This window comes from Dama dama, chromosome 15 (genome assembly GCF_033118175.1).
Source record: "Dama dama isolate Ldn47 chromosome 15, ASM3311817v1, whole genome shotgun sequence".
Lineage (NCBI taxonomy): Eukaryota > Metazoa > Chordata > Mammalia > Artiodactyla > Cervidae > Dama > Dama dama.
Genome location: NC_083695.1, coordinates 45,659,718 through 45,676,287, shown reverse-complemented (window position 1 = coordinate 45,676,287; position 16,570 = coordinate 45,659,718). Strand labels below are relative to the sequence as shown.

The following is a 16,570-nucleotide window of genomic DNA, read 5'->3' as shown; positions in this document are numbered from 1 at the left end:
TCACTGAGTCCTCCTTCCCTCCTAGCAACTGTGGTGGAAATGCCCCTGCAACTGGGCCTGCTTGGCTTCCTGTGTGTGCTAAGAAGAGCTCAGATCCCAGGGCTAGAAAAGAGCTTGTCATGGTCATTGCTAAGCTGAGACCACTGAAGGCTGTTGCCAGCAACACTGTGTGATGTCCTGGTGACCACCAGCCACAAGAGGAGAAGTTGGGCCACTCTCCAGAACAGCTAGTGTTTATTCAGCATGTCCCGGTGGTAGGCTCTGCAACCCTGACTGACCCTCACAGTGGCCCTTTGGAATCAGTCCCACTATAGCCCCTTTTAAGGTGAGGAGGCTGAGCAGCAGGGAGGTTCAAGTAATCCATCCAGGTCCCAAAGGAGTAAGCAGGAAGCCAGCGCTGTAACACAGGTCTGCTGGAGCTCCGAGCCCGGGCTGGATGCTGGTTCTAGAAGAGCCGGATGCCAGGACCTCTCGGGATGTCCTGTGGTCAGGTTCACTGGCCCTCAGTTTCTTCCCCGACAGCCTTGGTCTTCCATGTCAGCCTGAGGAAAGAGGAAGTGATCTCATGCTTGCCATTTGCTACTCTTGACAGGGGTTTATTGTATCAAAATTAGATTATAGAGAGGGACCAGGGCCCAGAGAGGTTCAGCAGCTTGCCTTCACAGCACACAGCAGGGTTGAGAGCAGGCCCAGCAGGCCTTCAGGTTGAGCCCATCCAAAGATGCTCTGTTGCCAGGCACCATAGCCTCTGGATCTGCCTTGTCTCAAAAGTGGTGTGGGGACAGGGGAAGGGAGGTAAGATTGAGGAAAGAGGTAGTCCCCAAGGGACTGGACCCTGCCCAGAAGTGAGAGCCAGCCCAGCTCAAGAAGTCATCTATCACCAGTTGTTCATGTGAGAGGACAGGACTCCCGCTCCCAGCCTCTCAGCTCCCTGGTCCTGGCCCAAGAGGAAAGCTTCATAACTATCTTTGCACACCCACCCCTCACTCCAGGCCTCATGGATAAAAAAAGCCCCACATGGTGGCATGGGTGTTGACCTAGCCAGGGTTTATCCTAGAGTTCATTATGGCAGTGCTCACCAGAGTCCGGAGCCTTCTAAATAGGAGGCACCTGCAGACCTCCATCCACCTGGGAATGTGGGGGGCGAAGGCACAGGAAGTTAGGTGAAGGGGTTTCCTAGAGATTGGCCAGTCTAACTAACCACACAGGTGGGAACACTGGGGCTCAGAAAAGAGAAAGCAAGTCAGTACCAGGGCCAGTCAGCCTAACTGGTAGGGCCCCCTGCTCCTGGAGCAGGTGCCTCCACTGAGCCCTCGGACCTTTCTCTTTGTATTTTATGTTAATTAATTAATTAATTTAGGTGCATCAGGACTTAGTTGTGGCATTTGGGCTTAGCTGCCCTGAGGCATGTGGGATCTTAGTTCCTCGACAAAGGATTGAACCCTCATCCCCTGTGTTGGAAGGCAGAGTCTTAACCACTGGAACACCAGGGAAATCCCTGGACCTCTCTCTCTACTGTGGACAGAGCTGATCAGACCTTGCGGACTGTGGGCCCTGGGAGCCCGGGCTTTTGGGGGCAGATTTAGGGCAGGATATTCCTTGACTTACAGTCCCCTGTCCCCACGAATCGCCCTTCCCAACCTTCACGCTTACCTGGACTCTGGGAGGGAAGAACACTGAACGAACCCCTCCCACACATTCCTAGCACTTGGGAGGACTTCAGCCTGCACCCCCACATTAGTGTCAGGACCAGGACTAGTGGGCCTCACTGGCCTGGGACACCAGAAAACTCCGATCAAAATGAATATTTTATTGTAATTTTTTAGAATGAAAAGTAATGCAAAAAAATCCATTGTGGTAGTTTCCAATTGCTGCTCTGTCACAAATATAGCAGTTTAAAGTAACACAAATTTATTTCAGATGAGCCCCCACCCCTTCCACCCCCAGGGCTCCCCTAAGCCCCTCCCTTACAGATTTCTTCCCACAGACCCCTGGGGATCTCCATTCCTTCTTCTGGTGTTGCAGGGCTCCAGCTTTGCCTCTCTGTCCACGTTCCCTCCTGGTGAAGGCTGTGCACCCATGTCGGTTCTCACACTTTGCACCCTTGGAAGTGTGGGATTGTGGGCTTTTTTCGCTGGATTCACAGGCTTTGCAGAAATACAGTATAGGTTTGAATTGAAGATCTGTCACTTACTAGTTGTGTGGCCTTAGGAAAACTACATAACTTCTCTGAGCTTCAGCTGTCTCATCTGTAAAATGGGGACATTAATACTCATACCGCTCAGGACTGCACAGGACGCCTAACCCTCCGTGGCAATGGGGCGCTGGCCCCTCCGAGGGCTGGAGCCCAGAACACCATCTCCACGGTCGGCAGCCCTGCTATAGATCAGGCTCAGCACTCTTCCCGCTGCTTGACCCAAACCGAGTCACCTGACCTCCCTGAGCCTCCGTTGCCTCCACCTGGAACACCTGCCTTCCATTCCGCTCCCATTCGGGAGCGGAAACTTCTAAAGCGAGTCCTTTAGGAAGAAGGGGCCGATCACTGGGAATTGCTAGTATTCCTACGGTGCTGTAACATCGAGCGTTAGCAAGAAGCGGGTCAGAAGCCTGAACTCCAGGAGCAGCATTTCAGAAACTCGCAGGTCCCGGGCCCTCCCTCCCTCGCTCCAGGGTCCGGGCCCGGGGCGGGCGGCGGGCAAGACGCTACCTGCGCGCGTGCCGGGCATTCCTGCCGCGCTGCGCCGCCGCGCCGGAGCGCGCCATGGGCCTGATGCCGGCCGCGCGGGCCTCCTCAGGGTGCCGCGCCTGCCTACGGCCGCCCTGCCGCCTGCCCGCCTGCTGCGCGCCGGCCGCCCCAGGTAGCGCGGGAGAGGGTACGGGCGCCCCGCGAAGCCGAGTGGAAGCCGCGTCCCAGGCCGACTGCGCGCTTGGACGCAGATCCTGCGCTTGTGCCAGGACAACGTTGAGCCGGCGCGACGCGGGGCGTCCGGGAGGGAGCGGGGAGACGGGTCGGTTGCGGGAGCGGGTAGGGGCAGCAGCGGAACCGGTCGCCGGGCTGAGGGAGCGAGCACGCGTGTTGAGGGGAAGAGAGCTCGGACGCTTCCTCCTCTCTCTCTCCCGGGTGGTGGGCAGCCCCCGTGCACGGATGAGGAACCTAGCCTTTCAGGGCACGGGGACTTGCAAAAGATCACCACTATTGAGGGAACCAGGCAGGATGCCAGCTCTCGGCTACCAACTTCAAGTCCACTGCTCAGCCCACGTTGGCCTCTCCAGACTTCAGAAAGTCCCCTATGCCTGTGGGCTGGTTAATGCCAGAAAGGTGGAGGTCACTTCTGCCCTGAGGATGGGCTTGCCCTGGGCAGAACAACACCCTAAGATGTTAGCTTCTCCTTGTATTTCTCTCCCCTGGCTGATTTTCAGCCTGTTGGTTGTTGAGACTTGGTTACAGCGCAGCCAATTTGTTACAGATGTTCAGAGCAGCTTTGAGGCTGCTAAAGGGGGCTTCCCAGGTGGCTCAGTGATAAAGAATCTGCCTGCCAACGCAGGAGACACAAGAGAGGCACCTTCTGATCCCTGGGTCGGCAAGATCGCCTGGAGTAGGAAATGGCAACCCACTCCAGTAATCTTGCTTGGAAAATTCCATGGACAGAGGAGCCTGGCGGCTACAGTCCATATGATCGCAAAGAGTCAGACACGACTGAGCACGCACACAGTACCTAGAGGAGGGCAGTGCGCATGGGCACAAGTGTGGGAGTGATGGAAAGTGGATTTACACACCGTGGGCTGCATGCAGGGAGGATGGCAGGTGTCCTGGGGAGGGGAGTAGAGAACAGGAAGGGTTTGTGAATCTCTGGAGAGAATTTAATAACTATTTTCCTCATTGCGTCTCTCCGCTATTATGCCTCTCCCCTTTACTGGAGAGAGCCAGCCTGACGTCTCCACTCGGAGATCAGCTCCAAGAGAGAATCTTGGTTGTCTTCCTTTCCTGCTGGGCTCCCAGGGCAGGCAAAGCCCACCCAGTCCTGGGCTGGCCCTCCTGGGTCAGGAGACGTCCACTTTGATCAAGCACCTGCTTCCATTAGGCTCTTCCACAGTTACTGCCAGCCCTATGACATGGCAGAGACAGGCTCAGAGATATTGAGGACATGCCCAAGGTCACCCAGGACAGGGATCTGAGTCAGCTGAGTGCTGGGCCTGTGCCTTCCTGCCCCTGCATGGGATTCTGGGGAGAGGGGAGTGAGGGCCAGGCTTTGCCAGGGAGCAGCTGGCAGGAGGGGAGGCGTGGCCCAGCTTTGAACCCGTCAGCAGGTTCATCCAGAGGTCCATGCCAGCTTCCTCTCCGGTGGCAGAGCTGAAGCTTTGTAAAGAGCGTGGGCTGGGACCTCGAGGAACCCACACGCTGGCTGGCTGGGTTTCCAGGGATCTGACAGACCTATTAGAGCTGGTTCTTGGCAACACTCCCCCATGAGACATGCCAGGAGGGCTGAGGAAGTTCAGCACAGCCGTCCCAGGCCCTGCCAGGCTCTGCCCAAGAGCCCCTGAGAAGGGGAGTGGTGGGGAAGGTCCCTGGCTGAGGGAGGCCAGGTCTGTTGCCTGAGCGCAGGGTGCCTCCAGCAGGAGGAAGGTGGGAGCAAAGCCCTGGGAGGTGGAGCTGGAACCATCCTTTCCTATGGGGCTCCGGGAGCATCTCCCCCTCAAGGGAGATGTGCCCTCAAGGTAAGGGGTCAGCTTGCACCTGAAGCCTGAACAAGGTCTGATGCAAGGCTCCACGCTGCCTCGCTGGCAAAGTAGGGTCAGCCCCAGGCCTGGTGATGCCTGGGGGCAGGGCCTTGGGGTCACCCCTAAGGACAAGTGTCATTGTCCCCATTTTATAGATGGGGAAACTGAGGTATAGGAAGGGAGGTCACTTCACTCTACAGTGGCTTAGGATGTGCAGGTGCGACCTCAAAATCTTTGTCTCCATGGCCTTCAGCCTTGAGCATCACCTGCCTCCTGTGTTCCCCACCCCTATCCTTAGCACCCTCACCAGGCTCAGCACTTGGGAGGGCCTCTGGGAAAGTCTTGTCATTTCTCAGAGCCCCTGAGCCCTGCATGAAGTCAGTCCAGTGCTCACCAGGAGTTATGGTTCTTGTCAGGACCCGAGACTGCCATGTTCCCAGCCTCTTCACTCATACACGCACCCTCCAACCCCCAGGGTCCTCATCAGACCTCCCTCCCCAGGTCTGCCTTGGGGATTTCTGCTCATGCATGCCCCCAGACCCCAACCCCTGCCTTCCTGGCTATCTCTTGCTCATTCTTAGACCCTAGTCCTGATGTCCCCTTCTCTAAATCACCTCTGTTTAGAAGCACCTGGGACCCTGTGGACTTCCCACAGCCATAGCCCTGTTCAGGGGACTGACTGGAAGAGTAGGCTGGAAAGCTTCACCAGGGTGGGAGGGGAGTGGGTGGTGGTTGAGATGATGTTGAAAGAGGGCTTTGGAGATGTGGGAGCTGTGTGACCGCACAAACAGCGGGGCTGGCCATGCAGCAGCTGCCCTCTGCCTGACCCAGGTTCTTTTGCACCTCAGAATCTGATGGAGAGGTAGGCAGGCCCTTGTCTATCTACTTGCCAAGTTTAGATTTTATCCTGGGTGGGGAGGAGGGAGGCAACAAGGGGTTTCAGCAGAGGAGCCTGTGGTAGTATTTACATGTTTCTAGTCCTCTGGACAGATCTGAGACCCTCTAATACCTAGAACAGGGTGGGGCACAAACGCAAGAGTGATGGAGGGATGGATGGACCAGTGGACAGGTGGACAGCAGATGTCCTGGGAACAGGAAATTGGAGAGCAGAAAGGGTTGGGGCCAAGAGGAGGCTAGATAGATTTGCCCAGGCTTTGTGACTCTCTAGAGAGAATTTTGGAGAAGGCAATGGCACCCCACTCCAGTACTCTTGCCTGGAAAATCCCATGGACGGAGGAGCCTGGTAGGCTGCAGTCCATGGGGTCTCGAAGAGTCGGACACTACTGAGCAACTTCACTTTCACTTTTCACTTTCATGCACTGGAGAAGGAAATGGCAGCCCACTCCACTATCATTGCCTGGAGAATCCCAGGGACGGGAGCCTGGTGGGCTGCCGTCTATGGGATCACACAGAGTTGGGCACGACTGACATGACTTAGCTGCAGCAGCAGCAGAGAGAATTTTAGAGTTCTTTTCCTCGGTGTCTCTCTTCCCTGACTGTGGCCTTTGGTTACCTGTGAGCCAAGGGTGGGAAGCGGAGTGCATGAACTCGGGATGGTAGACAGTCCTGGGCTGTGTGTTCAACCTCCTTCACTCAGCACTCCCTGACCTCCCCTCCAAGCCCAGCACTGGCTTGTGACTGGGGAGAGGGGCTGGTTCCCAGGGAGGAACCAGGCAGAGGCAAGCATCTTCAAATGGTCTGTGATAGAGGGCCAGAGAGGGAGCCCAAGAGCCCTGTGGTCGTGCTGAAGAAAGGATCCGTGACAGCTGATCTCAAGGGCTAACCAGAATTTTGCACAGAGTGAACAGGGAGGAGACCTCCTCTGCCCAGGCCAGGCAGCAGGAGAGCAGAGGTGTTGAAGATGCTCGAGTAGTGGGTAAAGCGGAAGTGAAAGGGACAGGGCCTCTGCCTGAGTGGGGAGGGAGGGGGGAGGCGGGCGCCCAGGCTGCAGTGCCACGTTGGCTCCACCCCTTCCGGAGGACCCTCTGCTCCAGGGCAGTTCACCCGTATGTTCTGTGCCTGCTTATTTGAGGTCCTAGCCGATGCCCCTGGTCACAACAGGCCTGACTTCCCATTTCTGTGAGTCAGGGCTCCTCTCCTACTTCATTCTGACCTGGTGCCCGGTGTGGAAGCACAAGTCTGTGCCAGGGAAAAGAGGTGAGTGTTTGGCAAAGCCCCAGGAGTGAAGTGTGGACTGGGTGTTAGGCAGTAGGGGGTGATGGGGACTGTGGAGAATTAGCAAATACATGGGCTATCAGAAGGACAGGAAGAAAGATAGCGCTAAGTCTTATCTGACTCTTGCAATTCCATGAACTGTATAGCCTGCCAGGTTCCTCCCTCCATGGGATTCTCCAGGCAAGAATACTGGAGTAGGCTGCCATTTCCTTCTCCAGAAAGACAGAGGGGCCACTGAACTCCGTCAGTGTGATTGTTTGGAAATTCCAGCCTGGTACCACCAGATTTGTGGCTGCTTTTAAGAGAATTTTTTCCAGATTTTTTATATGAATAAAAAATCTCTTATATGGTCCAGATTTTTTTATATGAATGTTTTATAAAGTATAAAAGTATAAAGTAACTAATTTTAAAATGTTTCAAACATCTGCCTAGCTAAACAGGAACATTTGTGGACCCATATAGCTCATTGTTGGGCATACGTGATTGAGCCCTAAGTGTGTTGTAGAAGGAACAGTGTCCTTGTGTCCCCAGACCGGCCTAGGCCACTCTTGGACTGGGCAGAGAGGCCAGGACACTGTTGGTGGTGGGTACCTCAGAGTTGCCCCAGGCAGCCCCATGCCAGTCTTTGGGCAGCACCCGCCCCTGTGTTCAACACTGTCTACAGGTTACACCCCAGTGGGCAAGGGCAGCTGAGCTGTCCAGATCCCAGAAGGCAGACAATTTTTCCTTTTTTTTTTTTGGATTTTTCCTTTCTTGTCAATATTCTAGCCTCTGCTTACCTCTGCCTGTTGTCCAAATGACCACATCCTTGGGAGCTACTGGTGAAGAAAGACAGGAGAAACATGGGAAGCAAGACTGGTGGGGTAATGGCATCACATAGGTATCCATGCTCCAGGAAGGGTGGAGGGTAGCCATGTGGCCTGGAATATTCCCCAGACCTGGAGCCAGACTGCCTGGGTTCTTTTGTTTTTCTACTTTTTATTTTATTGGAATATAGTTGCTTTATAATTTTGTGTTAGTTTCTGATGTACAGCAGAATGATGCAGGTTTATATACATAATATACATACACTCATTCCTTGTTAGCTTCTTTTCTCATATAGGTTATCTCAGAATACTGAGTAGAATTCCCTGTGCTGTACAGTAGGTGCTTGTTGGTTATTATAGTAGTGTGTGTGTTTTAATCCCAAGCCCCTTGTTTATCCTTCCCCTCCATGTGTCCCCTTTGGTAACCATAAGTTTGTTCTCAGTGTCTGTAAGTCTGTTTCTGTTTTGTAAATAAGTTCACTTTTATTTTTTAAACTAGATTCTACATATGAGTGATATAATATTGATATATAATAATCTCTTCCTGACTTCACTTAGTATGATAATCTCTAGGTTTATTCATGTTGCTGCAAATGGCATTATTTCATTCATTTTTACGGCTGAGTAATAGTCCACTGTGTATATGCACCATATCTTTAACATTCCTCTGACGATGGACATTTAGGTTGCCTCTATGTCTTTGCCACTGTAAATGGTGCTGCTGTGAACATTGGAGGGCTTCCCTGGTGGCTCAGACGGTAAAGCATCTGCCTGCAACACGGGAGACCCAGGTTCGATTCCTGGGTTGGAAAGATCCCCTGGAGAAGGAAATGGCAACCCACTCCAGTACTCTTGCCTGGAAAATCCCATGGATGGAGGAGCCTACTAGGCTATAGTACATGGGGTCACAAAGAATCCGACACGACTGAGTGGCTTTACTTTCACTTTCATGAACATTGGGGTATGTGTGTATCCTTTCAGATCATGTGTTTTCTCCAGATATATGATGAGGAGTGAAATTGTTGGATCATATGGTAGCTCTAATTTTAGTTTTCTAAGGAACCTACATACTCTTCTCCATAGTAGTTGTACTAATTTACATTCCCACCAACAGTGTAGGAGGGTTCCCTTTTCTCCACATCCTGTCTACCATTTATCATTGGTCGACTTCTTGATAACAGCTGTTCTGATGGGTATGAAATGATACCTCACTGTAGTTTTGATTTGCATTTCTCTGGAAATTAGTGATGTTAAGCATCTTTTCATGTGCCTTTTGGTAATCTGTATGTCTTCTTTGGAGAAATACCTATTTAAGTCTTCTCCCTATTTTTTTATTAGGTTTTTTTTTTTTTTTGACATAGAGATGCATGATCTATTTGTATACTTCTGAGATTAATCCCTTGGCAGTCACTCCATTTGCAAATATTTTCTCCCATTCTGTTTTTTCATTTTGTTTATTTTTTCCTTTGCTGTGCAGAGACTTTTTAAGTTTAACGAGGATCCCATTTGTTTATTTTGTTTTTGTTTTCATTACTCTAGGAGGTGAATCATAAAAGATACTGCTGCAATTTATGTCAAAGAGTATTCTGTGTTTTCCTCTAAGAGTTTTATCATGTTCAGTCTTCCATTTAGGTCTTTGACCCATTTCAGGTTTATTTCCATAGGTTGCTTTGTATAGTCATTTTGACAATGTTTATTCTTCCAGTGTTGGTATACCAGGAACATGGTATATCTTTCCATCTCTTTGTGTCATCTTCAATATCTTCCATCAGCATCTTATATTTTTCAGTGTATAGGTCTTGCCTCCTGAGGTAAATCTACCACTAGGTATTTTACTCTTTTGGATGAGATGGTAAATTGTTTTACCATGGGATTGTTTCCTCAATTTCTCTTTCTGATCTTTCATTGTTAGTGTATAGGAATGCAAGAGACTTCTGTATATTAATTTTGTATCTTGCAATTTTACCAAATTCATTGAGCTCTCATGATTTTCTGACAGCATCTTTAGCATTTTCTATGTATAATATCATGTCATCTGCAGACAGTGACAGTTCACTTACCCAAGGCAATCTAGAGATTTAATGCAATCCCTTTCAAATCACCAATGGCATTTTTTATAGAACTAGAACTAAAAAAATCTTAAAATGTGTATGGAGACACAAAAGACCATGAATAGACAAAGCAATCTTGAGAAAGAGAAACAGAGCTGGAGGAATCAGACTCCCTGACTTCAGACTATACTATAAACTATAGTAATCAAAACAGTATAGTACTGGCATAAAAACAGAAATATAGATCAAAAGAACAGGAGAGAAAACCCAGAAATAAACTCACATGCCTGTGGTCGATTAATCTACGACAGAAGAGGCAAGAATATACAATGAAAAAAAAAAAAAGATATTCTTTTCAGTAAGTGGTGCTGCGAAACTTGAATAGCAACATGTAAAAGAATGAAATTAGAACATTCTCTAACACAATACACAAAAATAGACAGTCATTAATGTACCCATTAAACAATAACTTTCCATTCCACTGTCCTCCAGCCCCTGGCAACCACCATTCTACTTTCTGTCTCTATGAATTTGATTATGCTAAGTATGTTATATAAGTTGAATCATACAGTACTGGTGTTTTAGTGGACTGACTTATTTCACTTGGCAAAATGTCCTCAAGGTTTGCCCATGTTGTAGCGTTTGTCAGAATTTCCTTCTTCTTATGGATGGATAATATTATGTTGTATATATGCATCACATTGTGTTTATCCATCTGTCCATCAGTGGACCCTTGGTTTGCTTCCACCATTTGGATATTGTGAATAATACTACTGTGAACATGGGTGTTTGTATATCTGCTCAAGTCTCTGCTTTCAGTTTTTTTGGGTATGTGCCCAGAAGTGGAATTGCTGGATCATACAGTAATTCTGCTTTTAATAGTTTGAGATGCCTCCGTACTGTTTTCCACAGTGGCTGCACCATCTTACTTTCCCATGAACAGGGCACAAGCATTCAATTTCACGACGTCCTCACCAGCACATGTTGTTTTCTGCTTTTTGGATAGTAGCCATCCTCACGGGTGTGAGATAGTGTTGACTCGAGTTTCCCTAATGATCTACAATGTTGGGTCGTGATTCTGCTTTCGTATTATCTGTCCTCTGTCTTGTTGCTTGTACCTCAGCAGTGCTCATGGCTGTCCTGTGCTCCATGGTATGAGTAGACCATGATGATCCTGCTCATTCTGCCACTCATGGGCATTAGGCGGTTTCTCATTCAGAGAGATTGCAGGGAGTGCCACTAAGAACATTCTGGAGTGCGTCTTTCGATGGCCATGGTGTTAGGTTGTTAAATGCAAGCCACTGCCATTTGAAAGTTAGTATTGCATATATAAACCAATACATAAATAAAATGTATGATGCATGCTCCCCGAGGGCCCAAAGGGTCCTCAAGCTTGGACAGGCTCCACAGGCCAGGCTAGGCCTGGCCTTTCTGCCGTGTCCCAACCGCCTGCTGCCTGCCCTCCCAGTTTCTAATCTGCTTCCCCGGGGCGGGGGCGGGGGTGGGGGCGCCACCCTGGGCCCTGACAGCACTGCCTGCCTGCTGTTGTCCCCAGCGTCCTCCCCACTGGTGAGTCAGCTAGCTGAGGGTGTGACCAGCTCCTCTCTGTGCCCAGGGATCTTTGGGCAGCGGCTGGAGGACACAGTCCACCATGAGCAGAAGTACGGCCCCCGCCTGGCGCCGCTGCTGGTGGAGCAGTGTGTGGACTTCATCCGGGAGCGCGGGCTCACCGAGGAGGGCCTCTTCCGCATGCCCGGCCAGGCCAACCTGGTGAGGGACCTGCAGGATTCCTTTGACTGTGGGGAGAAGCCACTGTTTGACAGGTGAGCTCCTGGGAGGAGATGTAGATAGGGCCACCTGTCCATTACCCTTGAAGAGTCTCCTCTCAGGATGCCAGCTGAGAGGCCTGGGTGCAGGATGGAGGGCAGGGTGACGCCCCACACTGGCACACATGTGCCCCGCCAGCCCTCCTGATGGGCGGAGTGTGGGGCATAGAACCAATGTGGCAGCCCTGGGTCTCCCACCTGGGTGGATCCTGCCACTTCCATGCGGGCTCTATCCACTGTGGAGATGCCCCTCATAAGCCCACAGTCTGTCTCTTGGCTCTGCTGTCTCAGGGTGACCCATTCCCCCACCTCCTGGCTTCTTAGGTGCCAATACTGAGATGCACATCCTCACAAGTTTCAGGGGCAGGGGAGCAAGTCTCCTCCACCTGTCCTCGGCCAGCACCCATACTACTCCATCACTGGGGCTTACTGGGTCCTAGGCTCCACCCTGGGATAGAGTCAGCCTCACTGAGTGGCCAGGGGCTAAGAGCAGGGGAGAGGTGACTGTTTGGGGGCCTCATGTCTCTGACAGAACCCCCATTATGGGGTAGTTTTTCATAGAAAGTTCTTTCTGCAGCCAGCCAGCCCTGACCCCCATGGAGCTTCTGTCCCTTCTTCTCGGATCCACCCTCTCCTGGGGCAGACAGGCCCCCCGCCTTGCAGCATAGGCCCACAGGTTTCTGCTGGCAGCCCTGGCATTTTCAGGTCTTTTCCTCTCAGGGCAGAACACCGCCAGCCCCTCCAGCATCTGCCCACACCATCACTGCAGCCAGGAGAGTCTATCAATATCTGTTTCAGATGTGGAGTGTGAGTCTGATCACCATTTCCCAGAAGAGGTCTGCCCAGAGAGGGCACAGGGATTCCTTCATCTGGGCCAACAGTGTGGAGTGGGGAGAGGGTGAGGAAGTGAATTTCTAGGGAGGGAGGAAAGATGAGGCAGTCAGGGCTGAGCCAAGCTCCCAGGACCAGGAGTACTGTAACCTCGGGCAGCCAGGAGGAGTCAGGATGGGGCTTTGGGCAGGGACGCCCAAAGTTTCAGGGAAAGCCACGAGGTCTGCAGCCCAGAGGGGCCACCCTCTAAGTTTACTTGCCCAGATCAGAAATGCTTCACCTTCCCCACCAGGGGGAGACACAATGGCTGGCCCTTGTCCAAAGGAAAGCTGCTCATCCTCCTGGCGTCCCATCCCTCCCCCCATCTTCCTGGCATTCCTGCTCATGCAGTGGCTGGCAGTGAACTCATGGGGTCCCCAGGTGGAAGGTTGCTAGGGCTCAAGGCTAAGTATCCACTGGGGACATAAGCTTCCAGGAAATGGGGGTGTCAGCAGAGGAGTGGCTGGGAGAAGGCAGACAAGGGTGAGGGTGGCCGTGTGCTTGGCTGGAGAGGGGAGGTGGGGGCAGGAATGGGGGTTGCTCGGTTGGCCAGACCAAGAGCCATCAAGAGCCACCAGTCCTGAGGCAGGGAGGGGCTCTGGGGATACAAATTCAAGGTGCATGTTGCCCTGTGGAACCCCAGAATTCCAAATGCCAGGCTGGGAGGGACAGCAGGGCTCATCTCAGTGATGAGATGGACAGCAGGCCAGGAGCACCTTAATGGCACAGCCACTTTTGGCCTGTGGGTCATCTTTCCTGAACACCTCCCATGAGGGAAATGCAGATCCAGAAAAGCAGATGAAACACCCGGGGCCCACCCAGCCTGGAAGGCAAGCTTGGAGGAGGTACCAGGACTGCAGCCCAGGACCTGACCCCAGAATCCAAACAGGCCCAGGGCCACCATCCTCTCCAGGGCCCACTTCAGCCTGGGCAGCTCCGAGCTACAAGCAGGAGACTGATGCCTGGGAGTGGACATATGGGTCTCTGGGGCACTGGAAATGGGACATCTGTAGTGTAGGAGCCCAGAAGCCAGGGAAAGATGCTGACCTCTGACCTGCCCAGCCTAGGTGCCTAAGAACAGCTGCCCTTTTCCAAGGGGCTTGGCAGCCCTGCATGGTGGGCATGTTTGACACGGTCCTCCTGCTTCCACTAGAGGGTGAGCCTGGGCAAAAGAGCAGGCTCAGACTTGGGCCAAAGGACAGCTGTGCCCCTGGCTCCCCGACCCCAGAGTACCCTGGGGCAGGTACCAGGCCAGTGGAAGGTGGCCCTTCACACCCACCTGTTCCCTAGCCGGTCATCATAATGTGTGCGTGTGCATACACACACATACACGGATGTGAGAGCAGAGACTGCCTCTGAGGGGGGTGGGCGAGGTGCTGGTTGCCCTGCAGTTCTCTGGTGCCCAGCCTCACGGGTGTCCCCTCCGTCTGCAGCACAACCGACGTGCACACGGTGGCCTCCCTGCTGAAGCTGTACCTGCGGGAACTCCCCGAGCCTGTGGTCCCCTTCGCCAGGTACGAGGACTTCCTTAACTGCGCCCAGCTGCTCACCAAGGACGAGGGGGAGGTTAGTGGCTCACGGGGACCCATGCTGGGGGAGTGGGCCTGCTAGTTGATGGGGGGTGGTGCGTGTGGAAACAGGACTTTTCGTGACTTTTCATGGTACATAGATCCTGTAGCGTGCTCTGTTGGGGATGGGGGGCAGGCCTAGAAGCTCCAAATCTGGGGAGGGCTAGAATATCTCCCCGCTAGGCAGGAGGGTACTCTGGGGTGGAAAGCCTGGAGCATCCTCTCCCTGTGTGCGGCCCTCCATCTAGGAGGGACAGGTACCTCCTGAAGCAGGCTGTGTTCCAGCCATGCTCTTGAATGCAGCCTGCCCAGGCTGGACCACCACTCAGTAGGGACTCCTGCTCCATCACCTCCTCCCACATCTTAACTCAGGCTACCCAGGCTGGCCTTGGGATTCAGAAACAACCAGACCTTTCATCTATTTCTATCCTGCCTCCTCCCAAAAGAATTTGAGACTGCCCCCAGGACAGAGCCCCCCGCCTGCAGCCCTGGTTGGCTCCAGCTGGGGAAGAACTGTTTGCCCTCCCCTTGGCTGTGTGGGAGATGAGGGGTCTTTATCTGGCAAATATTTGTGCCTCGATAAGTGAGCTGAGCGCTGGCCCTGACATTCCTCTGTGGCTCTGCAGAGGCACATCCCTCACAACAGCATCTCGAAAGTAAATCTCTTTCCCCCCAGAGGTCACCAGCCAGGGGGATGAAAGTGTGGTGCCCTCTAGTCACTGGCGGCCAGGCCTGTGGGCTGTGGATGGAGGTCTGGACTCGGATTCCCACCCCTTCCTCATCTGCCTCCAGCAAGAGAAGGCCTGGGGCCTCCCTGCTGATCTTTGAAATGCTGTTTTTCTCTCTAAATCCCAAGGGGACTCTGGAGTTGGCTAAGCAAGTGAGCAGCCTTCCCCTGGTCAATTACAACCTGCTCAGATATATCTGCAAGTAAGTGACTAGGGGTGGGGCTTCCCTCTCCTGCAGTCTGGCTCCGTATGCCCTTCACAGGGGTCGGGGGGGGCCCACCCACCCACACATCTATGAAGCCAGTGGGGGATATAAAAGAAGTCTCTGCACTTACAGAGCTTATCATAGTCCTGGTTGGGGCAGGCAGTGTTATAAAGTCCTGAGTACATCATTCCTGAAGGAAAGCGAGATGGCCTTTGTTCCTTCTGCCTCCCCTGGGTGCCTCTCATCGCCCCTCCCCATGGGTCTGCTTCCTGACCATGACCTAGGCTCAGGGTGCCAGGAGAGGACAGGTAGGGTGAACCTTCACCCAGCCCTGCATCTGGGGGTCTGAGCCTTCCTAGGCAGCTGTACCCAGTGCAGGTGGGGGAGTTATGTCCTTCCACACCAACGACAGGCCCTGGTTCCAGTGGCCTTTACTTCTGATGGCCCTCCAGATCTCAGGAAGCTCTGCCCTCTTCTGAGCCTGGCAGGGGCAGCTGACTGTGCCCGGTAGCCGTGGAAAGATGGGCACAGCTGAGCACGAGGGCCAGGCAGCTCCCAGCAAATCTGGAGTCAGGATCTGCTTCTCTGCCAACTGTCTCTTCCTTTCTTTGTAGGTTTCTGGATGAAGTTCAGTCCCACTCAGATGTCAACAAGATGAGCGTCCAGAACCTGGCAACTGTTTTTGGGCCTAATATACTTCGGCCACAGGTAGAAGACCCAGTGACCATTATGGAAGGTAATGGAGGGGGTGTACGTGGTGGTGCTGGGTGCTCGGGGCTCACGTCAGTCCCGGCCAAGTCCTCAGAACCCTCACACCTGGCCAGCAGGAAGGGTGGCCCTGCCCCTGGGCACTTGGAAGCAGCCTCTCTGGACCTCCTCACTGCCTTCTCCAGCCCCTCTTCCCCCATGGGGTCAGCTCTAAAAGGAAAAGGAACTTTGCCCTGTGGATGGGGTCATAAGGTGCAGTTAGAATGATGGGAGCGGCTGAGGGGGTGGAGGTGGGGTGGAAAAGGTCAGTGCCCTTGCCCTTGAATACACACAAATGTTTTTGTTTTACCGAAGTAATTTTCAATTAAGTAATTGTCACAGGCTTCTTCTGGATGTTAAAGCTCAGCAAACCCTAGGGATGTTATGTTCTGTAATGAATAGTCATAATAAAAAGATTTTAAATAATATAGCAACAGCCGCTTTCCACACGTCAGAGCCTCTGCTGAGTGCTTTCCTTCTACCACCGCATTTCAGTCCTCACAAGAAGCCCCCGGTTACTGCCCCCATTTGACAGATGAAGAGACAGGCCGCGAGAGGTGAGGTGACTCTCTCAGTCTGACGTTTCAGAGGGCACACAGGTGCAGGCTGGCCTGGACATGAGCGCACTGCTTGGAGGCCCCATAGAAAGACCATCCTCTCTAGTGTGAGAGTCTAGCTGCTCACAGGAAACCTGCAGCCATTCGAGCCAAGGAGCGGAGAGGCTGGCAGAACTCACGCAGAGCCTGCCTGATGCCAGCTGGAGCCTGCTGCCCCTGGCACGAGGCAGGCTGAGGGCAGAGTGGCCGTTCCTGTGGAACATGAACTAGGGGAGGTGCGTGGGGCTAGGGGTGGGCTGCAGAGCTTTTCCCTGGCCC

The 16,570-nt window shown here is 52.8% G+C and overlaps 1 protein-coding gene across 7 annotated transcripts in view; it reads left to right on the top strand.

Annotated features, from left to right (window-relative positions):
- The window catches only part of ARHGAP22 (Rho GTPase activating protein 22), a 176,160-nt gene that overhangs the window by 150,404 nt on the left and 9,186 nt on the right, over positions 1 to 16,570 (top strand). For all 7 annotated transcript variants that reach the window (XM_061161988.1, XM_061161990.1, XM_061161989.1 and 4 more), the window contains 4 exons: positions 11,367 to 11,574; positions 13,881 to 14,013; positions 14,872 to 14,945; positions 15,563 to 15,684. In XM_061161988.1, coding sequence (XP_061017971.1) covers positions 11,367 to 11,574; positions 13,881 to 14,013; positions 14,872 to 14,945; positions 15,563 to 15,684 — 537 coding nt within the window. The remainder of the gene's footprint in view (positions 1 to 11,366; positions 11,575 to 13,880; positions 14,014 to 14,871; positions 14,946 to 15,562; positions 15,685 to 16,570) is intronic.